We start from the raw sequence: 25,824 nt of genomic DNA on the forward strand, positions 1-25,824 counted from the left end.
TCTGATAGCATTGTCGAACGGCTGGCATAAACACTCACTACACGCTGTGCGACCCGACCATTCATCCTTCCACTCGGATGAGTAATAACGGTATACCGTACGGACAGCTGCACAAGGTCGGTCGGTCGGTAAACTGGGTCGTTAAGACTATGATTAAGGTAAATAGTGATTAGAGTCATTGGACTGGAATTGGACCGTGATTAACTTTTCACTAATCCCAAGCCCATGGCGAAAACTATAAATACAGGTCAGAGGTGAGTGGTGGATAGGTTACATTTACTGTACATTCATTACTATTTCATTGAATCACCAAACGGTTCATATACTGACCTTAGCATCGAAGAATCTTTGACAGGTTTCCTTTCAAAAAAAAAAGTGAACAACGGAGTTTGGTGACTCAGTCCCAATAACCGAAACATATATATTTGTAGTATAGAAACTTCTCTGAATTATTTTTCTCGGTGCTGCCAGCTTTTTATTATCACAACTCTTAATTATTTGTAATATTTAATGATTTAATAAAATGATATTTTATCATTGTAAAATACTATTTTAGCTCAGGAAAATTATATTGTCACCGTCTTTGCCAAAACAATTCCTTGAAACATACCATTTGTGTTAAGAAAGAGATTAATGTATTAAAGAATCTACAGTTACTTACGCGGTAAAGTTCATATAAGAGTTAAAATATAAGTTAAATTAACTTTTCCAACCTAAAAATTACACAATATGACAAGAGCTCTGACACTTAAATTCAATGCAAAATTCATTATATTCGTACAATCTCAAATCAGTTTATCGAAATCATTAATTATTACTTGTTTTACATGTCATAATATTAAATGTTTAATATTCGTACAATTTTAATCTCGTTACGGATTGGAAAGACGAAATTTTATTTAATTTTTCTCAAAATAAAACTGATTTGTTTAACCAGTTAAACGAGTTTGAATCACCTTCAAGGTAAATTGATTACTGAAAATAATTTTTTATCAGATTTTTTTTTAAAGTTTTGTATTATAATTATTTATATTTTTAGTTATCTAAATTAACATTTGAAATTTTTTTAGATTAATGTTGAAAAACGTTAAACAGTTTAAAAGTTTAATTTATTTGTTTATAAAATTATATAAATTAATATTTTAATTTTTAATTATTATCTTTATAATAGGTAAATATTTTGATTATATTTTTATAAAATAACGAATTAAATAAATTTATTTTAATTGTACTATAATAAATATATAAAATAAATATTTTTAAGTGAATCAATTTATGATGAAACAAGTTAAATTGTAAAATTGTTGACTAAAAATAAATAAACTAAATTAAACTAATTTATTTTTAGTTCATTGGTAAATCAATCCATTTTATACTCTTAATCAAAACATACCAACCCATATATTACATATTTCAAGCATTTCAGCTCAAAATTACCATTCAAAACCCAATATTATATAAATTCAACAAGATGTAATCATAATCCAAACATAACTAGATGGAACAAAAATAAATATAACTGTCCAACCCAATTTCAAATGTATAAAAGAACAAATATATTACATATACACTATATTATAACTAACATAAATCAATTTGATGATTCTCACTCTATTATTTCAAGTTCCAAGAAGAATTTTAAAAGTAGTGTATTTCTTCGATCTCAATTTACCCTCAATCAAAACGCCAATGTTAAATTTCCTATGAAAACATTAAACTTCAATGTAAAATTTTATTTTACTTTCACATACAAATGTACTAGTTTATAATTTATTTTTAAGTAGAGGGAAAAGGAAATCTTAGTTTAATTGAATTTTTTTAAGAGTCAGAATTCATTTTCACTTTGTCGTAGTCTCACTAATACCTTGATCAAGTAAATGATAAAAATTAACTCCTAAATCTTAGACTCCATTATACTCAAATAAATAAACCAAAGATTATAAAAGAAAAAAAATGTTATTTAAATAAAGTTTTTGGAGTAGGTTTTCGGGCTTTACCCAGTTTAATGGGCTCTACCCGATAGGTTATGAAGTCCATGATTTCACATTCCCCTAGTCAAATTGTGGTGTCCGTACCCCAAGATTACTACCTGCACCGCCATACCATAATAATAGCAAAAACACTAAACTACCTTTCTCATTATACATGTTCTTGTTATTACTTCAAACTACACCTTTTAGAGAGAAAACTATTCTGGAAGATATAATATATGTAAGAGTCTTGAAAGTCGTATCTTAAATATAATAATATATTTTAAATTATAAGACTTAGTTATTTTAATAGTAAAAATTTAAAATATAAATAAAATTTCTATAAATGAGTTTCATTATTTAAAATCACACCATTTTTCTAAACTTATTTTCTTTGGAATTCTTTACCTTTTTCTAGAGATTTTAACTTCGTATTCGTTTTGCCTAAGTAATTCATGAGGTGAAATCTTCAACTCTATATATAAGTTAGTTTATATTATTTTCCTTTGTTTGTGTATTTTTTTTGTGTGCATGTGAGCGATTTTAGCTTGAATTTAAGGTCTGAGTCTTCTATTAGACTTTTTGCTAGTGGTCATAATAGTGTGTGTTGATCATGTTTCTATCATTTGTAGGAGTAGGTAAAGTTTTATGTGCCTTTAGAGCTGTGTTAAGATCACTAGAGTTGTTATGCCATCTGTCAAATAAGAGAAACTAATTTCATCGATTTTAAGTGATAAACAAGTTATAATTATTGATTTTATGCTTGTATGGTAGTTAATTTGAGTGATTGAATTGTTTGATGAAATATAATATGTTGAGTTGAGTTAGGTAGTTTGAATTATCTTTAATGATGATGTGATTGGAATTTTGAATTGTTGAATTGTTGATATTATATTTGAAGTAAATTGAGTTATTGAATTGTGTATAATATGATGATCGATTGTTTTGGCATCTATGGTTAGTGTTACACTAAATTGCAAAGGCTTGTGTGGAATAAATCTACGTAATTCTATTCTACAAAATTATGCAGACTCGTTGGGCTAGTATATACTCACTGAGCGAGATTAAAGTTAGAGAGTAACTGACTTGGTTGTCGTTGGACGAGAGTATACTCGTTCGATGAAACCAAAGTAAGGGGATTTATTGACTTAGTCTTCACTAAGTGTGAATATGGTTGCTGGACGAGCTCAAAAGTAAAAGAGTTATTGATTTAGTAGTTGTTAGGTGAGAATAATCTCGTTGGGCACAACCAAATTCAGAGAACTCACTAACTTGACAATGGCTGGACAAGGCATGTCTCATTGGACGACTTTTGTGATATATTAAGCTTGTGAGATCCAGTGATGATCTTGTTGGATGAGGTATCTCAACGAAAATACTTTTAAGCACTATTCGTTGAACGAATAAGTATTCTCGTTGGGCGAGATTAGTAGAGTCTAACACAACTTTTCACATGTGCTTTTCTAGCTTATGTTGTTTTCTTTTTATGAATGTTAATGTGATGTTTAGTTTGGGATGATCATCTAAGAATGGTTAGAACCAATCCAAGAAGAAATTTGTTGTGGTTTGTTTTGTGTATGCTTTAACATATAGGAGTTCAGGAAGGAGGTATCTTGATATACTATCAATCATTAAATTTCTATATATGAATGAGACGGGGAAGAGAATGATATGAGGTCTTTATCCTGAACTTTTAATTTTAAGCGTGAAAGATTAACCTCATGAGTTGTAGGGTGATAACCCCTGTATTTATGACTCTATAGAGCATAAATATTATTATAAGTGTCCAACTACAATGAAGCCTTATATTAAAGTATATATTCAGATAATTAAGTTTAAAATCAATTGTATGTATATTCATATGAGTTAAAGTATTTTATAAATATTGAACTAATATATGATATGTTTAACTATTTTATGAAATTTTCTTTTGAAAACTACTTTCTTTTCTTTTGTATATTGTTTCTCGATGTTAGTAGAGAATGGATTAGATATCAACATGTACCTTGAGTGAAGTTCAATGACGCTATGAGTGATTAACAAAATTTATATAAATTTGTTTTACATTACAATATTAATATAATTATTATAATGGATAACTAATATTTTGTATGTTTCTGTCTATTTGCTATATATTATAATAAATGTATAATATTTTATTCAGTAATTTTAATATTATTAAAATAAGATGTTATAATATATATATATATATATATATATATATATATATATTAGAAAATTTATTTTAAAAAACTCGTTTTGAAATACATTTTTTTCGAAAATTTATTCTGAAAAGTTTATGTTTGAAGATATTTTAATTTTATTCTGAAAATCTCAATTTAAAAAGCTCATTCTAAAATACATTTCGTAATCCGAAATAATACATAAAAAAAAATTCCCAAAATTCCGTTTTATAAATCACGTGTTCCAGAAAATATTAGAATACTAAAAATCACTTTAGAAAAAAGTGATCAATTTAAAAATTATAAGTCTAGGAAATAATAAAAATACCCCAAAAATCAATCATTCAAATATTTAATGCATATCCATCCACGAGGGGAATGAACAAGCATATACACGTAGTCCAATCCAACGATATAAAAACAAAGCATGAAAAGAAAGAACTGGACCATTCTATGGCTAACATAATTAGATTATAAAATATTAAGAAAAAATCTGCCTGTGTTACAAAAACTTCTCTGAATTCTTTCTTGGGTGCTAGGAACTTTTTATCATCACAAATCTTAATTATTTGAAATAATTTTTACGACCACCAATCTAACAAACCAGAACAAAATCGAAGAAATATGAGTGGATAATGTCGATCCTAAGAAATTGACAAGACAATGAATAGTGTCTTTGTGCAGTGTTATATAGCACGTGTTACATATGAGGTAGGTGTGCCATGAATTCTCCCTCTATAAGTACACCTTCTTTGCAGTGTTTCACCACACAAGCTTCTTCTTCTTCTTCTCGGTCTGTGAAAAGGATAAGAATAATAGTGTTGAGTGTGTGTAAACAGAAGACGAAAAATGTTTGGGATCGGCAAAAAGACACAGAAGATAAAGGGGACTGTGGTGTTGATGCCCAAGAATGTCTTGGACTTCAACGCCATCTCCTCCGTCTCCGTTCCTAACAGTGTTGGCGGCGTTGTCGGCGGCGCTGTTGGGGCCGTCGGCGGTATCTTGGGCGGCGTCGCCAATGTAGCCGGCGGAGTAATTGACGCTGCCACCGCCTTCTTAGGGCGTAACGTTTCCATGCAGTTGATCAGTGCTACTCAGACTCATGGTTCGTTCCTTAATACTATTATAAATCTCTTTTCATTTCTTCAAATAATTATTAACAGAATAAAACAGAACTACCATAAAACAGCATATTATCAAGGTGTAATTATAGAAAATAACTAATGTAATAAATATAAGTAAAATAATTACATCACTGCATAAAAACAGGGAAAAAAGAGAAAAAGTAAAATAAAAAAGTATTGAAAGAAAAAATCGATATAATATTATGGTTGTCATATAATTTTGAAAATAACAACATCACTGATTTTGATCTTATTCAATATTTAATGAACATTCAATAATATTATTGTGCATATATAAAGTTATTATTATTATTTATTTATGTAACAATATGGAATATGTACATTTTATAAATCATTATTCAAAAGAAATTTCTTTAATTATTTACATTTACATGTAAATAGAAATAAGATAATATTATTTTGTATGTATATTGTATAAACATATTATTATAAATTGATTTATAAATACATATATAACATTTGAAATTATTGTTGGGTCACATGCCCTTGTTATTTTGTAACTATTTATGGAATTTAACTTGCAAGGGTTCTTATGTAGGTGGAAAAGGGAAAGTTGGAGAGGAAGCATATCTGAACAGTCATCTTCCAACCCTACCAACTTTGGGAGCAAGACAAGATGCATTCAGTATTTATTTTGAATGGGAATCAGACTTTGGAATTCCAGGAGCATTTTACATAAAAAACTTTAAGACTGATGAGTTTTTCCTTGTCAGTGTAACTCTTGAAGACATTCCAAACCATGGAACCATTCGCTTTGTCTGTAACTCCTGGGTTTATAACTTCAAAAGTTACAAAAAAGATCGTATTTTCTTTGTCAACAACGTAAGTTCTGCTTTTCTAATGTGTACAAAAGTTCACCCAATTAAATTTTCAAACAAAGTGAATGACAAAATTGTGAAATATATGGCAGACTTATGTACCAAGTGCAACACCAGCTCCATTGCTGAAGTACAGACAAGAGGAATTGGAGACTCTTAGAGGAGATGGAACTGGTAAACGCAAGGAACAAGATAGAATCTATGACTATGACGTGTATAATGACATTGGAAACCCAGATGGTGGTGAGCCTCGCCCGATCCTTGGAGGCTCTAGCAACTATCCATACCCTCGCAGGGTTAGATCTGGTAGAGACAAGACCAAAAAAGGTAAGACTTTTCTTTATAGTTAAACTAAACAAAAGGGCATGTATGGTTTCATTGGTGGATAAAGTTGTAAACTTTATTATTATGTTGATCTTGGTATACGAATTTTTGCTTTTGTTGATAATTCTTTTAATCTGGGTTGTTTTGTAACAGACCCCAACAGTGAGAAACCGGGTGAGATTTATGTCCCAAGAGATGAGAATTTCGGTCATTTGAAGTCATCGGATTTTCTTATATATGGACTCAAATCCCTATCTCAGAATGTGTTTCCTATGTTAAAATCTGCAATTTTTGACTTGAGGGTCACATCAAGTGAGTTTGATAGCTTCGATGAAGTGCGTAGTCTCTATGAGGGTGGACTCAAGCTGCCAACAGATATACTCAGCCAAATTAGTCCCTTACCAGCCCTCAAAGAAATCTTCCGCACAGACGGTGAAAATGCCCTTCAATTTCCACCTCCTCATGTAATCAGAGGTACCTTCGATTATACATCTTGTTCAAAACAACTTAAACATGTTAGCGTTTGTTGAATTGATAATTTGACAAGTACATATGTTATGCTTTGGACAGTTAGCAAGTCAGCATGGATGACTGATGAAGAATTTGCAAGAGAGACGATTGCTGGTGTAAATCCTAATGTAATTCGTCGTCTACAAGTAAGTTCAAATGTTTTGTTATTAAGTTCATTATATGAGTATATCTGTCATCCTTCCTCACATCATTTTTTACTAATGGCAGGAATTTCCACCAAAAAGCTCACTTGATCCCACAGTCTATGGCGATCAAACTAGTACCATAACAAAAGAACAGTTGGAGATTAACATGGATGGGGTCACAGTAGAAGAGGTAATGATATGCTTTTTTCACTATAAAAAACATCATTCAACTTCTATCTGGCATGACTTTTGCTAAATTCTCTTATAATTTCCTTTTAGTAATCCTTCTGATGCAAATTAAAAACAAAGTACACTCGATTAACATGTAAAAGAATCAATATTTAATTGCTCTACTTGGATTTGTAATTTGAAGTTAAGAAATTGAGTCACTGAAATAAAAATTTCTGGAACAGGCACTTGGTAAAGACAGATTATTCATACTAGATTACCATGATGCATTCATCCCTTATTTGACGAGGATAAACAACCTACCGACATCAAAAGCTTATGCCACAAGGACAATCCTATTCTTGAAAGATGATGGGTCTTTAAAGCCTCTTGTTATCGAATTAAGCAAAACACATCCTGGTGGAGACAATTTAGGTGCCGTGAGTAAAGTCGTGCTGCCTGCAACAGAAGGTGTTGAAAGTACAATTTGGCTGTTGGCCAAAGCTCATGTAGTTGTGAATGATTGTGGCTATCATCAGCTCATAAGTCATTGGTGAGAACTTCCTTTGCAATATTTAGTCCGTGTGCACTGTATAGTGTACGTGTGTATGAATTTATTGCTGATATTTTTCTTTTTGGGTTAACAGGTTAAATACTCATGCTGTGGTAGAGCCATTTGCCATAGCAACAAACAGGAATCTCAGTGTGCTTCACCCCATTAATAAACTTCTTTATCCTCACTACCGTGATACCATAAATATCAACGGTCTTGCTAGGCAATCCCTGATCAATGCAGGTGGCTTTATTGAGCAAGCATTTTTGCCTGGAAAGTACTCTATGGAGATTTCCTCAATTGTTTACAAGAATTGGGTTTTTACTGACCAAGCATTACCAGCTGATCTTGTCAAGAGGTGACATTCATAAAATATACTTCACTAATACAAAGATATATGAAGTTTTATTTACTAATTAGTCATTCAAGATAGGGTTTGATTCTTAAGTATTGTTAATGTAAGAGAGAAGCTGTGCTGTCACGGGTGATTGGATGACTTTGTGATTGCATGAACTATTAATTCTCAAAGAGATCTAGCTCTTAAATATGTGTTTGTCAATAGAAACATGAATTATTTCAGTTATGGAACTACGAAAACAAAAAGTTTTCCCTTAATGATAATAGAAATGGAGTGAGGCTAGTTGAATTTGTCAATAAGATTTTATATTGTTGCTTGACTCAGGGGATTAGCAGTTGAAGACCCCTCTGCTCCTCATGGCCTTCGTCTTCTGATAAAGGACTACCCTTATGCTGTTGATGGACTTGAAATATGGGATGCTATTACGGCATGGGTCAAAGAGTATGTCTCCTTGTATTACCCAACAGATGCAGCAATAAAACAAGATACTGAACTACAAGCATGGTGGAAGGAAGTTGTGGAAAAGGGTCATGGTGACTTAAAAGATAAGCCTTGGTGGCCTAAAATGCATACTCCTGAAGATCTCATTAAATCTTGCTCTATCATCATATGGACAGCTTCTGCTCTTCATGCAGCTGTTAATTTTGGACAATATCCTTATGGAGGTTACATCGTGAACCGTCCAACTCTGACTAGAAGATTTATCCCTGAACCAGGAACCAAAGAATATGATGAGATGCTGAAGAATCCTCAAAAGGCGTATTTGAAAACAATCACACCTAAGTTCGAGAGCCTTGTTGACATTTCAGTGTTAGAGATATTGTCAAGGCATGCCTCTGATGAGATCTATCTTGGGGAGAGAGATAGTCCATATTGGACAACTGATTCAAAGGCATTAGAAGCTTTCAAAAAGTTTGGAAGCAAACTGACAGAAATTGAAGGAAAGATCACAGCAAGGAACAATGATCCAAGTCTGGGAAGCCGTCATGGGCCAGTTCAGTTGCCATACACCTTACTCCTTCGTTCAAGTGAGGAAGGAATGACTTTCAGAGGAATTCCTAACAGTATCTCTATCTGAAACGGATGTTGTTTTCCTTATCCATATTATGCTTTTGAGTAAGAGACAACAAAAGTATGTGTGAAATTGTTGTCTCAATGTATGCAGTATGCTGCTCTCGTTCAATTTGAGTATGTTATAAGTTTGTTTTCACTGTCACCTCCTATCTGGTTCATCTTATGTTTATCAGTAATAACGTTGAGAAGTTTCAAATAGTTCTTTGTACTAAAATCAAATGAAACTGTCTTTACCACCATCTCTGTAGAGAAGTCTTTCAATTATGTAATTTTTGGTTGAGACTTATTCTCAAAGAACCATGTTCTTGCACTCACTCATCACAAACAAAAGATAAAACAAAAAACAAAAAAAAATGTATAAATTTTTCTAATATACCATATAAATATGCTAACATGTGCAGTAATTAAGAGAAAACACCATACACATTCTAGATGGGTTACTTGTATAACAAATATAATTTTCAAGATTATCTTTTTTTCAATATGGAATTCTCATCTAAAAAGTATTAAAAAGTTCAGTATTTTTCACATATACAACATGGTTTCCAATCCCAAAAGATCAGTATTGTAATCGTAAAAATATTTGTTTATATCAGAGGGCAAGTTTAAAAAAGTATAAATAATGATTACACGATTTTCTTTCTTGTAATAAATCATTCTTTTTTCTACTCTCTTGATTGTAATAGATCATTAGCATGTGCAAATAAAAAGAAAAGGACAACTTGGAACGTCCAAAACTCAAACAAAAGGATTGTAATAAAAAAATTAATTGAATGACATCAAGGAATATTAAATTTGAATACATATGAAGGAAGAAAAAAAAAATACAATGAAATGTGGATAACGTGTTGCATATGGAGTTGGCAGCCATAGAAAAATCAGCCCGCAAACCTCACTGTAATGGAGCTATGCTTCTCCCTTCTCACGTCCTCTCTATAAATAGCATTTCTTTGCCTCTTCACAAAACACAACTTAGCTTCAATCTTCTCTCCTTCTTCCTCTGCAGAAAGAATAACAACACTATACAGTGCTGATACAGTAGCAAATTAAGATGTCACGTCTCGTAGGTGGCCTCTTTGACAATGGTCAGAAGATAAAGGGCACTGTGGTGTTGATGCCCAAGAACGTGTTGGACTTCAACGCCTTAACTTCCATTGGTAAAGGCAGTGTTACTGACACTGCCAAAAATGTCTTTGGCACTGTCGTTGACGTAGCTGGTAGTTTGGTTGATGCTGCAACTGCCTTCGCAGGCAAAAATATTTCCTTGCAGTTGATCAGTGCTACTCAAGCTGATGGTTTGTTCTCATCTTACCAGCCACACTATTTTCTATCATAAATTATTTCACAGATTAGACTTCAACTGGTTGCTAATTAATTGTGATTATACTAAAACTGCAGTACCTAAATCAATCTCTTATTAATTAATATCTCTGATGTATGAACATATCTCATCCAGCTCTATAACCACTCTTAAAATACTATATTGTTTTGTCGTTTCTGGACTGAACCTCAATAATGCAACGAGTCACTGTCTACATTGAATGTGAAGTTTAATTAAATAATTGTTGTACTTATACTATTATTATATGTTTGATCATGTTTTTATTGGATAAGTTAAAAACTAGTAAACTTGAATGGTGAAGTTAACTTTACAGTGATGCAAAAAGATGAAAGAGGGACAAACTTCATCGTAAGAACTAATTCACAGTTTTATATTCCGACATACGTATGTCTTGAAACAAGTGGCTAACGTAGTTTTTTTATTTATTTCAGAGACAGCTATGTATTCGTAAATTATTTGTGTGAAATATTCATGCAATGCATCATCCTTTTTTTAACATTATTGTTCAATCGTAATCTAAAATACTCATCTTTAGTTTGTTATAATTATTTCAATTTTATCTGTATGTTTGTTTGCAGCTAGTGGAAAAGGAAAAGTTGGAAGCAAAACATATGTGGAAAAAAATCTTCCGACCTTTCCAACGTTGGGAGCTCAGCAGCTAGCATTCCGTATTTCCTTTGATTGGGATGCCAAATTTGGAATTCCAGGAGCCTTTTACATCCAAAACTATACAACTGATGAGTTTTTCCTCGTCAGTGTTCTTCTTGAGGACATTCCAAACCATGGAACCATTCACTTTGTTTGTAACTCCTGGATTTACAACTTCAAGAAATACAACAAAGATCGTATATTCTTTGTGAATGATGTAAGCTTCTATTTTTCGGATGCCCAGATTTTATTTTCCAAGTCCTGATCGTTTTTGTTTTCATTCTCTTAGCGATCAGAAAACTAATTCATGAATATATTTCAGACATATCTTCCAGGTGCAACACCAGCTCCACTTGTCAAATACAGACAAGAAGAATTGGAGACTCTTAGAGGAGATGGAACTGGTAAACGCCAGGAACAAGATAGAATCTATGACTATGACGTGTATAATGACCTTGGAAACCCAGATGGTGGTGATCCTCGCCCAATCCTTGGAGGATCTATCATCCATCCTTACCCTCGCAGGGTTAGAACTGGTAGAGAACGAACCAGGACAGGTTAGACTTTTTCTGTTTAATTATATTCATTTATTTTGTTTCTGACATTGATCATGATATAATATTAATATATATATATATGAGCATATAATTCCAATGGTATAACTATGGTCAAGTTGTTTGACCCATCCAAGAATTTTTAACAAGTATCTTTCTAAATACACAGAACTTGAAATGATCCTAGAAATACTTCCAGATTTGGTAATGTTTTGCACAGCAACGAACTATGTAGAGAGGTCAACGTGAATATATAGGCTATAAAAGTGAAAAAAGTTGTAAAATTTGATAGTATATATGATTGAAAAACAAGGATTTAATGCTGTCTTTGGTTGGTTTATAACAGATCCCAACAGTGAGAAACCAGGCGCGATTTATGTTCCAAGAGATGAAAATTTTGGTCACTTGAAGTCATCAGATTTCATCATGTATGGAATAAAATCTTTATCTCAGGACGTGTTGCCCCTGTTAAAATCTGCAATTTTTGACAGAAGGATCACATCAAGTGAGTTTAAGAACTTCGAAGATGTGCGTAGTCTCTATGAGGGTGGAATTAAGCTGCCAACAGATTTTTTGAGCCAAATTAGCCCTGTACCTGCCCTCAAGGAACTCTTCCGCAGTGATGGTGAAAATTTCCTTCAATTTCCATTGCCTCATGTTATCCAAGGTACTTAATCAAAACAACTTCAATAGATTAGCATTTTTTAATTAAATTATTAACTTGATTACTCAACTTTTTCCTTTCTTATTTCTGCAGTTAAAAGGTCTGAATGGATGACTGATGAAGAATTTGCAAGAGAAGTGATTGCTGGTGTCAATCCAAATGTATTTCGTCTTCTTCAGGTATGTCTATACACTTGATATTAAGTCTCTAAAACGGTCAACTTTGATGACAAAGTTAAAATGTTAATGTGTTTCTCTTGTTATTTGTGACATCTTTTAATAATGGCAGGAATTCCCACCAAAAAGTTCTCTTGATCCCTCTCTCTATGGTGATCAAACCAGTACCATAGCAAGAGAACAGTTGGAGATTAACATGGATGGGGTCACAGTAACACAGGCACTTAGCGCAAAGAGATTATTCATATTAGATTACCAAGATGCATTCTTTCCGTATTTGACGAGGATAAACAGCCTACCTGTTGCAAGAGCTTACGCCACCAGAACAATCTTATTCTTGAAAGATGATGGCACTTTGAAGCCACTTGCTATCGAATTAAGCAAGCCACATCCAGGTGGAGATAATTTGGGTCCTGTGAGCAAAGTTGTGTTGCCTGCAATTGATGGTGTTGACAGCACAATTTGGCTATTGGCCAAGGCTCATGTAGTTGTGAATGACTCTGGTTATCATCAGCTCATGAGTCATTGGTAAGAACTTCTTTGGCAATATTTACCACATATGTAGTGTATGCGTACATGAATTTATTATTGATAAGTTTTTTTCTTTTTCTTTATGGTGTTACAGGTTAAATACTCATGCAGTGATGGAGCCATTTGCCATAGCAACAAACAGACAACTCAGTGTGCTTCACCCCGTTTATAAACTTCTCTATCCTCACTATCGTGATACCATTAATATCAATGGACTTGCTAGGCAATCTTTGATTAATGCAGGTGGAATTATAGAGCAATCATTTTTGCCCGGAAAGTACTCTATTGAGATGTCTTCAGCAGTTTACAAGAACTGGGTTTTTACTGACCAAGCTTTACCAGCAGATCTTGTCAAGAGGTATGTATATATAGTAAAAGCCAACCATTCTTTTAAACTATTGTTTTTATCTATATATATGTATATGTATACAGGTACCATAAAAATCAGCCTATTTATCATATACTATTGAATTTGTAATAACATTTTACTGTTACTTGATTCAGAGGATTGGCTACTGAAGATCCTTCTGCTCCTCATGGCCTTCGTCTTGTGATAGAGGACTACCCTTATGCTGTTGATGGACTTGAAATTTGGGATGCTATAAAGTCATGGGTAAAAGAGTATGTGTCCTTGTATTACCCTACAGATGTGGCAATTCAACAAGATACTGAGCTCCAAGCATGGTGGAAGGAAGTTGTGGAGAAGGGTCATGCAGACCTAAAAGATAAACCATGGTGGCCTAAAATGAAGACCATTGAAGATCTCATACAATCTTGTTCTATTATAATATGGACAGCTTCTGCTCTTCATTCAGCTGTTAACTTTGGACAGTATCCTTATGGAGGCTATATCCTGAACCGTCCAACTCTAAGCAGAAGGTTTATCCCTGAACCAGGAACTCCAGAATATGATGAGATGGTGGCGGATTATCAAAAGGCTTATCTGAAAACAATCACACCCAAGTACGAGACCCTCGTTGACCTTTCAGTGATAGAGATATTATCAAGGCATGCTTCTGATGAGATCTACCTTGGACAAAGGGATACTCCAAACTGGACAACTGATAACAAGGCATTAGAAGCTTTCAAAAGGTTTGGAAGCAAACTCACTGAAATTGAGAGCAAAATCAATACAAGGAACAGTGATCCAAGTCTGAGAAACCGACATGGACCAGTTCAACTGCCATACACATTGCTCCATCGTTCAAGTGATGAAGGGTTAACTTTCAGAGGCATTCCCAACAGTATCTCTATCTAAAAAGACTGTGTGGTTTCCTTCTCTTTATCATTGTACTTCTGAATAATTTACGTATATGCTTAGCTGTGTGTAACTATAGCATGTACGTTTGTACTTTTGTATTTTCATGCTCTCACTTCGCTTATAATAAATAAGGAGTTTTTTCAATATCACTTATTTAGTTATTTATGTTTACCACCAAAGTTGTAGAAGTTTTTTTCTCTGAGGAATTCAAGTGTGAGTCCAAATTTTATATTGGATAGAAATGAGAAAGTAGAACACTGAGAAGACTCATTAATCCACTGTTTTAAGGTTTTTGATAGAGAGTGGTGTCAATCCCTTATATGGTTGGACTCCAATATTATTGGTGTTTTGTGTCTCTCCGGTGAACCTGCTCTTCGATAGACTCAATAGTGGTATCAGAGCCAAGTTTATCTTGGTGACTGGTGTGGTTGTGGTTGGTTGGGAATGTCCCGCTGGATGTGAAAGATCCATTAACCCATTGTCTTGAGATGGTGTCAATCACTTATATGATTGGGTTCAGATGTTATTGGTGTTTGTGTCTCGATAGACCCAACAGTTTCCGTTTAACATAATTTCAATTTTAAGAACAAACAAAGGGTTAATTTATAATTTATTAAAGAATTCAACTCTGCTTAATGAGAGGGTCAATCACATTAGATGTTGTTCGGTTAAAGTATGTGCTCTCTCAATATTATATGCGAGTATGTAATTTTGTCATGGTTTTGTTTTTAAAAAATATTTCAGATGTGGAGTTGAGAACTACTCATTCATGTCTCCGTTACAACTGTCTTAGTCTTTCACATTCAGAGTTTCTAAGCTGAACGGGTGTATTCTTGTCAAAAGTACTCTAACGTTCAAGTCAGTCAACAGTATTTGATCGATTATCACAGTAAAATCTTGAATTCGCAATAAATACAATCATCTTTCTCCTTACCTTACTTCTGTATTTATAGGTTTTGAAGTGAACGTTTGATTATCACTAGCCTAATCGCGGTCCAAAAGTTAATAAGTGTGTTTTATCTATTTTTACTTATAGATATGTTGAATTTATGATGATATATTTAACCGTAGAATTACTGATCGGCTCGAGATATGTTTAACAAGACATTACAAGAAAATCACTTCTCAAACCGTTGTTTCATCAACTCGTGACTAGCGTGCAAATTATAATATATTTTGTATTCTTGTTTTGAAGATTAGACAACATTAATTAATTGATTAATTAATTAATGACAGGTACAACTTCTACCTTCGCTTTCTTTCAATTAAAAGCATAAATTATTACCATTTCTTTAATATTTAATGTTCAAACCAAACCATACGTGGTAGGATAATAATAGCAATCATTATTTTAATATATTCTATTTGTCTTCTACATTCTGAAGATGTGGATGATATAATGAAATGGAAACATTTTCTTTTATTCTTTAAAAAAAATGATTTAATTTTACATGTTCCATGCTGAGATATGTAGTTTTCATGCTGTGAGAATCTGTGACTGAAAGAAAACAAAAATAAAATGTCGTTTATCATGAGATGATTTTTGTTTGTCTCTTTCTGATCTTAGTGAATTATTCTTTAGAAGTTCATATTAAAAATGAAACCATAGATGGCAATATATATATATATATATATATATATATATATATAATTCTGACTTTTAAATAATAGAAATGGAAAGAAAAGGACCCATAGTTTTTTAAGTCTTGAAAAGATCGTGGACAAGGAAAAGACGTGGATGTGTTTATTTATTATTTTCAACACGTCGACATTATAATTCATACTTTTAAAAATGTGATTTGAATCACGTCAACCAAGGTATTATATATTGAGTTTGAAGTTAATTAATAATAAACAATGTAGCTACAATAAATATAAAATCAATGCTTTCATCATAATAGATTGGGCTTAATATTTTACTATTGGACTCCACATTTGAAACTTTATATTCTCTTTTAAGTCAAATGTCTAAGAAAACAATATATCAACTAAAATACATTATCTTTTAAAGATCAGGTAGGTTATTAGAAAATATACCACATTTCATTGCAATTATTATAATTTGTTTATTGTTTTCGGCACATATATCATTCTTGTTTCACAATTTTCAATTTATATTTTCTATTTTCTGAATTGTATTTTTGTTCCCATTTTCATTATTGCTAAAAAAAATCAAAAAAAGAAATCAAAGGATGATTGTGTTTGTGAGACATGCAAGAAATCCTAATTCAAATTTAAGTGAAAAGGTGAGATTAATATTGGTATTAGATTAATTTACAAAATAAGTTATTTCTACGTCAAGTTTGTAAAAATTTAAAGCAAAAGATCAGTTAAATTGAAAAACTAAGTATCTACTAATGCAGGGGGAAAAATCACATCAAATTAATTTAGTTTTAAATCAACGAAAACACGATTGAAACTAAATTACACATTAAAATAAAGTTAACCTTTTATTGTATGAATATATCGTAAAATTGATTTTCTCTTCTATCTAAAAACATTTACAAGATAAAAATATTAAGATATTGTTATCTCATTTTTAATAGATTAAAACTTTGAAAAAGAAAAGAAAACTCGTAATTCACATTTTTAGTTGAGAGAATGATTATCAAAAAGAATCCTAAGCAACCTTACGAATGAGTTGTATGAGCACAAGCCAAACTGTACTTTCTTCAACATTATTGTGACTATAATAATTCTATCGTTTCATAATTAATAGTATTTTTTGCAATAAATAACCAATCAAATGAAGATTCTGTTCATTTTTTATTTCATGCCACGTACACACAGGTACGTTAGATTTGAAATTCTGAAATATAGTATTTTTTTTTCTGGGTATTCACCAGAAGAAAATAATTTTTTGAGATACGAAATAAATTGTTATAGAAAATATCATTTTTAATTTTGTGGTGTTTAGATTTCCACGTTCAACTCTTCTTAAAAAAATGTTCATAACACATTTTTTGGTACCATATTGTATTATTTGACTGTTTTATATGAAACAAAAGTTACTGTTACTTTTTTTTAGTATAGTATGTACTCATTTCTTATGGATAAGATATGCAAATTTTCTTACTAACATACCGACAAAGACAACATGGACACGTACGAAAAATGTCTATTCAAAACAAACAGTACACGTGCCTCCGATTTCAAAAGACATAACTAATTATTTAAATATATTAAAGTTTCTTCTAGTTTAATCTTTTCTCAGAAAATTCATCCATAACGTCTATTGGTGGTCGATTTAAATAAGTTTAACTTTACATCTATTTTTATAAAAGTAATAAATAACAATTTTAATTATTATACAAATATGAATTGTATATTTTTAGATTAGTTTGAAAGTTTATTACTTAATAGTAAAATTGATATATAAATTTAAAATGTAAGAAATAAATCTAAATATATTTAATGATAAATTTAAAAATTCCACCTCATCTCTTGGGTGCGTGCTGTACACAGATTTTGCTGCTGATTTTTTTTCTCACTTTCTCTTATTGAAAATATCAATATAATTTAAAATGTCTTATTGAAAATGTCTTATTGAAAAAGACAAAAAACAGATAATAGAACGTGCTCTATATATTCACAATATTAAGAATATTTTCTTATTGAAAATTCGTAGCAAATAATAATTCACTTTGTAACTCATTTTTTTAATATATCATTGATCCTTAATAATTGACTCAAACGTCCAATCCAAATCAATCTATCAGTCATGTGCGTAACGGGTCCCGACATTTGTAATCGATGAGGTGTCATATAATTGGTATAATAATGATAATGTATTATTATTATAAAATGAAAATAGTATGTAGAAATAAGATTCGATTTTATTTTAATATAATTGTAATTGTGCTCTGCATAATACTTTAATTTTACTGAAATATTTTCTAAATAATAAAATTATTTTATTTTTAAAATTATTTTAAAATTATAACTTTACGGTAATAGTTTTTTTTTAAATCATTTCACTTTTAAAATAAAACTACACCATTTTTAATAAAAAAGGATGAATTCGTCCATGAAATTTATTCACGTGAAAATTTATCGAAAAAATATAAAAGTAGTTTATTAATATCACTTTTAATATAAAATTTAAAAACAATAAATTTATGAGTTTTTTATTTTAAAAAAATATTTATATTTTCTACTTTTATTCAATATAAAATTCATATTTGGGATGACTTGTTAATAATAATTTATTAGAAAAGGAATTTAATAATTCTTTTTAAAAACAATAAAATTTAACTTGTTTTGACTATTTTTTAAATAATAATAATAAAATGATACATTTTTATATTTATTTGACACACAAAATAAAATAATTATAAAAGAGTAGATTTTTATACATTTTAAAAAGCTAAAAGTAAAAAAATATAATATCAAATGAAAATTTATGTGCTAAAATATCTTTTTTCTTTTTAAAAAAACTACAAAAGTTAATTTTTCTATGATTATTAAATTTTTATAATGTGTGGCAAATAAACGTAAATATTTATCATCTTATCATTATTTTAATCCATTTTGCATAATCATAATTATTAATTTCTTGTCCTCCATTGAATGGGTTGTCATTGTGTGAAGGGCCAAGAACTTAAGAACAAATGGAGGTGAAAAAAGCGTACCCTTCATTCACACGCAGACACTCTTTCCAACATGCATTCAATCAAACACAAGGTGTGTGTCTCAATCGTTACTCACTGTTTCTCCATCATTTTACCCTAAAAACAAGTTATGATTGGATTCTTAAACATTTTTTTCTCCCTTTCAAAAATATTTATAGTTTTTCTAACAACCATCAAGATAACAAAAACTAGTATATATTATAATATTTTCAAATATTTGAAAATAGTTAACTTTGTATTTTTAGTACAATAACTATTTTAATATTTGCTAATATATAATAATAATAACAACTTGAATAAAATTATTTAAATATTTTTTATACGATGGGTAACAAACTAGTTTGAATTTAGAATTTCATGCAAATTGTTAAAATTTTCGATAACAAGGAGCTTTTTTAGTTTTTTTTCTTTTTGTATTATTAAACCAACTTCAATTTGTTATTTAAAAGTTTCGATATAAAATTCAGAGAATAATATAATTATATTAATATGTCAACGTGAGTTTGCATAAAATAATGTAAAATGAAGTAAAAAATAAAATAAAATAAAATAAAAATGAATTTTATCTTATCATGTTATGTGGTAAGTGTTAAAATTTGATATTAAATCAAAATAATATAACAATCAAAATTGTATTTTATATATATATATATATATATATATATATATATATATATTTGTTAATACAAAAATGTTTAAATATATATTTCCACATACAAAGTTATTATAAAAAATTGTGTTTAGTTTTTAAATTAAATTATTATATTTTATTAAACTCATTTAAAATATGTTTTCAATAAGCAGTACTTTTCATGCGATAAATGAAGTTTCACGATGAATAATTTATATGTGATTTTCATAAAATATATATTATTTATCTGATTTTCATAAAATAAAAAGATTAATACTTCAGAATTTAATTTAAACAATAAAAACAATATTTTTTAATGTTATAAAAAAAATCATAATTCTTTGAAGATATTTTTCTGCCAAGTATCACGTATATTGGTTAACGGTATAACATATATTTTCGTCAAAACTATTTTAAATACTTTTGTTAAACACCAAATCCAATTTGAGTAAAACAGTTACTTTATTTTATTACATATTTTATGTTTATCGATAAACATTTAAAACGATAACATTTATTTTTGTGCTGAAATTAAAAAAAAAATGCTATATTTATTCTTACGGATATAAATACAAAACAAAAATCACTGCCAAAAAAAGCAATCGGTGGTCCCTGATAAGCAAAAAATTCTCTACCGTCCAAACTCAAATGTCGTTTTTAAGTCATTGGTGGTCGCTTTATCTCTGTGAGAAAAGTGGGAAAAGAAAATGCAAAAGGACAAATTCAAGGAATATGAATTTTGTTTTCTTACATTCTTTTTATCTTCTCTTATTTATTTTTAATAAATTGATCTTTTATATATAGTTTGTTAGATGAATATTTTTCTGTGATTTTCTTGAAAACATGAAATTGAATTGATGATTAAAGAAACCGTTTGTCGCGTGGCATTTAGCTGACGATATTTAAATTGAGATAATATTAAATATATTATCTTGATGCAATAAAAGGTTAGGTAGAGATTGTTGGTTTTGCATGGACCACCAAAGACGTGGCGCATGGAAAATGGTGTTTTGGACTTTCCATTTCAGACACCATTTATTATTATATTATCTTATGATTGAGACCGTTATCGTCTTATTTATTTATTGCCCTCGCGCACCACGATTCGCATTTATTATTCTTTTAAATGCATCATATCCTTTTCCACGTGTTTTTTTCAATTATCAGAAAAGGTTTTGTCATACATTATTTTAGATATTAAGTTATGATTTTATAATCGATATATATATATATATATATATATATATATATATATATAAGATAAAGAAATTTTTTTCTCAGTTTTAAAAGTTTTTATTATACTTTGATTTTTTTTTATCGCTTAGAATCATAAATAAATAATAATAAATATAAAATTCAAATAGTAAGTGAAACTTAATTTTTTATTATATAAAAATGTTGTTAAATTTTAAAGATATTTAATCTTAATTTTTACAACAATCACTAATTTTAAAATTAAATAATATTTTAAATTAAAAAGATAATAGAACTAAATTTTACTTTATGCTTCAATCATGGTAACCAAACTCAATGTAGATAACTTTTTTTTATTTTTTTTCTTCCTATATTAAACCTATAAATAATATTATAGAACCAACACAAAAATAATATATTATATTTATAATAAATCAAAATCTAGAAAAAGAGTATAATGTCTTTTAATAAGTAAATGTGCTAAATACTAATGTATAACATGTATCAAATATAAAAAATACATTAAAAAAATACTTTAATATAAATATACAAAATTTTTATTAAAAATATATTTACAAAAAATTAAAACTTTTCATGAACTTGAGAGTACAAAACAAATTGTAACTAAAAGTTTCGATGTCAAATACCTTTAAAATTTTAAAAGTTTTTGTACTTTGATATCAGTTGCTGGGAATCGAAGTAAAAAAAATTACAACTTGGACTATAATAATCGAAACCAAATGTCCTTCTTAGATAAAATAATAATAATAATTTTGAAAAAAAAATTACATACCTTTGAACTTTAGTTTTTGAAGAACTGAATTAGAAAATGATATATGAGTTCGATAATCAAAACTAAATCATTTTGCTCTAATAGAATAATTTTAAATAATAGTGAAAATTAAAAAAAAAATTAGGCAGCTTTTAGTTTTGGTTATTGATTAACGGAAGTAAAAAAAATATGGTTTTAGTTATCAAAAGACAAACTCTTGAATAAAATAATTAAAATAGTGGTAAGAATTTTTTTGAAAAACATATAACACGATTTATATATTTTATTTTTAAAAAAATAAAAAATATCACGCGATTTAAAAAACTAAAATTAAAATAATTATTCTTTAAAATGTATCAAATTCTTTTGGATGTGTTTTTTTCTTAACAATGATCATACTACAAGTTACACTATCTCATGCTTAATAAGTTTATTGATATTTTTTATTTTTTTTTTCTTTCATTCCACATATATATTTAAATATGAGATTCTTTCTATGTATTTAAATAATCTGTAATATAACAACCCACATAAATCTATCTTCATAATCTATTACCCTTTTGGGCTATCGTGTCGACTGAACCGTTAAAAGTGATATTTTCTATAATGTATGCATTTTATTCAAAACTAATATAAAATTAAACTCTTCACTAAAAAGAAAATATAAGCAATAATATAATTCATCACTTGATAACTATAATTTTTTTGTCGATCCACCATATATACTAATAGTAAAGTCGACAGTGTTTTAGTGAATATTTTAATTCTTTTTCAAAACACATAAGAAGAAATTATCTATATTAATGCGATATTTTATAATAAAACAGTCTTATTATTTGAGATATAAATGAAAAGAAAAATATACCATTGTTTATAAACCATATTTTTATAAACACTCAAAACACAATTTAAAACTAGTTAAAGAAAATTAAAACAACAGAAACAGAAAATAATATACTAATATTTTTATATTAATTTATGTATAATAGAAATCACGTCCATTTCTGTAATTAATTGCTTAAGTTCCCCCTTTCATACAACATGAATATCGCTTTTAATCATTTTTCTGAGTTTTTTTTTTGGTTTAAGAAATAAAATTATCCAACTACAAGACAGAATATAAAGTACTGCATGAAAATAATATCAGTAAACCAGATATTACACTATATTGCCTAGAATAATCTAAATAGCATTTGTAGCAGATAGATATAACATACCAAGATGAATACAAATTAATGCAAAAAAAATATGCAGAGGAGTGCATTATAGAAAGCCTAATGCTTCCAAAATATATGGTTGGCCTTGCTATATGTTCAAACACTAGTTCTTGCTGTTCCTGTACTGCAAAATCTGAAGTTGAAAGCAACCCTCCATAGGTGCAGATCCTTAGGCACATTATGCCAAACAAAGTTCCCACCCCACTAATAACATACTTCTGCACTGAATTTCAATCATTGTTTAATCTTATAACATCAAGTATTTAAAATATAATTTTTGTATTCAAATTTATCAATCACATATAATAGTTGTTTCGGGAGTGGAATATGGAATCATAATTGTTACTATCGAGTAGGATTGACCGACCGGGCATGCTTAGTCAATACCGAGTAGGTGGGATCGATTGTCCAAACAGACCGACCGTAGGGTGATGGAAGCCGATCATTCCCGGACGGACGTCAGGGTAGTACTTGCGAACTCTCTAGCTGTTGGCTGCTGGAGACAGCTTTTGAATATCTATGAATGCGTAATTAATTATGTAACGGTCGTTGTCGAGCAGTTAAGGTGAGCATTGATCGTCATTAAGAGGTAAATTAATGGATAATATTCTTTGAAACCATATAAATAACAATCGATTGAAAAGGTAAACTCTCTGATTTTGACTAATTTTCACTAGACTTGCGAAGATAAATTCTGACTTGAGCGTCGGAGTGTTTTCTGCAGGTCACCCCACTTTGACATTGAGAGAGAAAGAGTCAGGAAATAAGGCGGAAGCGAGAAGGACCGATCGATGAAGAAGGAGCGTTCCCTAGCGGTAGCAGCAGGAGTTTCCTTCCTTCCAGCAGAAACAATAATCAAAACACTTTATTTTATATTTTTTTCAAATAATATTTTCTAAATTAATCGTACAAAATATTTGAGACTCGTATTTAAAGATTTCGAAATATCATGACTAAATAATCAATAAATATACTTTACTTATAAATTTAATTATTAAAGATGGTTAAGTATTTAGATGATATTCATAAATTATAACGCTTTAACAAGACGGTTGTACAGTATAATATTAATATCAGTATAACTTGTACAAAGACGAAGATAAAAGGACAAGCTGCATAATGGAGAAAATGACATGCGTTTCCATCGTTATTACATACAGAGAAAAGTGCGAAGAACATAAACCGTCGATTAAGATATACATTGAAAACAAATAAAGTTGCTTATAAGGAAACAGGTGAAACAACATTAGATTTTGATACATCTAACGTAAACTACTAGGTTAACTTGTGAGCTTATTTAATAGTGAGTTTAAAGTGTGAAAAAAATATTTTTTTTCATATAGTTTAAAGTGTTTGAGAGGAAATAAATTATGTATAAGGTGGGTGAGAGAACCTGGAAATTTTTATGCAAGATAATGATCTTGCAGTGTATAGAATAGAGAGAAAAAAAGTTGAGAAGACAAAGAGAAAGATTGATCTTCCATCATGTATCATTGATTGATCTACGTATCATGCTATGATATAATATGGAGATAACGCCATTAATGTGACATGACATGCCATATTTTATGATATGGTAAATGATGACATCATAATAATATCGTCTTAACATTTTTAAATATTTTGGTAGTAGAATAGAAGATAAAACGATTGAAATATCAGACTAATTAAAATTTTATTTGCAGATACGGAAATTAAAATCTAGATATCTTGTTGCAAAGGACAAATTAATAATAATAATAATAATAATAATAATAATAATTATTATTATTATTATTATTATTATTATTATTGGTAAACCATTCATATTATATATGTCTTGTCGATAGATGTTTGAAAGGAATTTATGGGAGACAAAAGAACAATATCCTAGTGTCAAATTCACATAAGGTGATTTATATGATATTTAACTTTTTTGTTTATGATGTAATGAGAATGTAAAAAGCAAAGGATTTATTTTCTTATATGAAATTCAATTTTTTTTTTCATGAAAAATGTGATACAGACATCAAATTCTGGGAAAAAGTGAGGAGCATTAAAACCAGAATCAGGATTCAATTTAAGACTTAGGTGACATAGAAAAAGATTTAAAAAGATTAAAGAGAAATTCTAACATACATGGTCTATCTTTTCTAAGTTGAATGGTTAAAGATTTCAAGATCAACTTAACTGCTAGAATAAATTATCTTTCTTTATAATATAAAGATTGTAATTTTTTTTATTTGATTATAACTAATGCAAGACCTACAACTTAACTTATTTTTATAATTTTTCTGATCCAGCATAAGATTTTATCAAAATAATTATGAGGTTATCTTTGTTATGGTTTTTCAGCATCACATTATCTTATCAACACTCTAATTCTTATTGCGGTTATCCTTATACTTATCAAACAATATATTTTCAATTTATAATTATTTTTAATTGATTTCAATCCCTAAATCTTTATGTTAATTTCTAAATATTAGATTTATCTTGGATTCCTAGCAATTTTCAATCATAAGTATTTATATAATTTTCTTATATTTATTTAAAGTTCGTTAGAAAAAAATTTGATACATATTATATAGTACTCGTTTCACTTGGTTATCAAGACGATTTTTCGATTATAATATTATTAATGAGTATTTTGAAGAGATTCACTAAAAAGATTCAACAATAAATAAATTTAAATCTATGTAAAAAACTTGACACTACCTTTAACGTATTATCTTAAAGTTTTTCGTTGAAAGTTATATAGTTTTCTTACTTGAGTTTGACTTATATTTTATTAAAAGACTCATAACTGATATTTAATTATTGGTCTTGGTTATTAGCCGGAACAAATACAATACATTTCATGTATCAAAAGTCTAATATGGAAGTTTAGGCAAGTGTATCCAATGGTTAATCACAATACAAGTAAACATACTCAATTAATGTTTTCGGAAGTGTATAATGGGAAGAAACTTACA

At 29.4% G+C, this 25,824-nt stretch overlaps 2 protein-coding genes across 2 annotated transcripts; both read left to right on the top strand.

The window, feature by feature from the left end:
• The first annotated feature begins 4,913 nt into the window (after nucleotides 1-4,913).
• LOC124823787 (seed linoleate 9S-lipoxygenase-like) lies at nucleotides 4,914-9,488 on the top strand. Its single transcript, XM_047296089.2, has 9 exons — nucleotides 4,914-5,258; nucleotides 5,837-6,120; nucleotides 6,209-6,443; nucleotides 6,594-6,914; nucleotides 7,011-7,096; nucleotides 7,179-7,286; nucleotides 7,510-7,817; nucleotides 7,912-8,175; nucleotides 8,500-9,488. The coding sequence occupies exons 1-9, from the start codon at nucleotides 5,003-5,005 to the stop codon at nucleotides 9,251-9,253; spliced, it is 2,616 nt and encodes an 871-aa protein (XP_047152045.2). The 5' UTR covers nucleotides 4,914-5,002; the 3' UTR covers nucleotides 9,254-9,488.
• Nucleotides 9,489-10,206: 718 nt separating this feature from the next.
• Nucleotides 10,207-14,574, top strand: LOC124823788 (seed linoleate 9S-lipoxygenase). Its single transcript, XM_047296090.2, has 8 exons — nucleotides 10,207-10,544; nucleotides 11,170-11,456; nucleotides 11,562-11,796; nucleotides 12,140-12,460; nucleotides 12,551-12,636; nucleotides 12,746-13,161; nucleotides 13,259-13,522; nucleotides 13,669-14,574. Exons 1-8 carry the CDS (start codon nucleotides 10,301-10,303, stop codon nucleotides 14,420-14,422), a joined length of 2,607 nt encoding a protein of 868 aa, XP_047152046.2. The 5' UTR covers nucleotides 10,207-10,300; the 3' UTR covers nucleotides 14,423-14,574.
• The last annotated feature ends 11,250 nt before the right edge of the window (nucleotides 14,575-25,824 follow it).

Source organism: Vigna umbellata, chromosome 11 (genome assembly GCF_029865625.1).
Source record: "Vigna umbellata cultivar VRB3 chromosome 11, Vumbellata_1.0, whole genome shotgun sequence".
NCBI classification, from domain to species: domain Eukaryota; kingdom Viridiplantae; phylum Streptophyta; class Magnoliopsida; order Fabales; family Fabaceae; genus Vigna; species Vigna umbellata.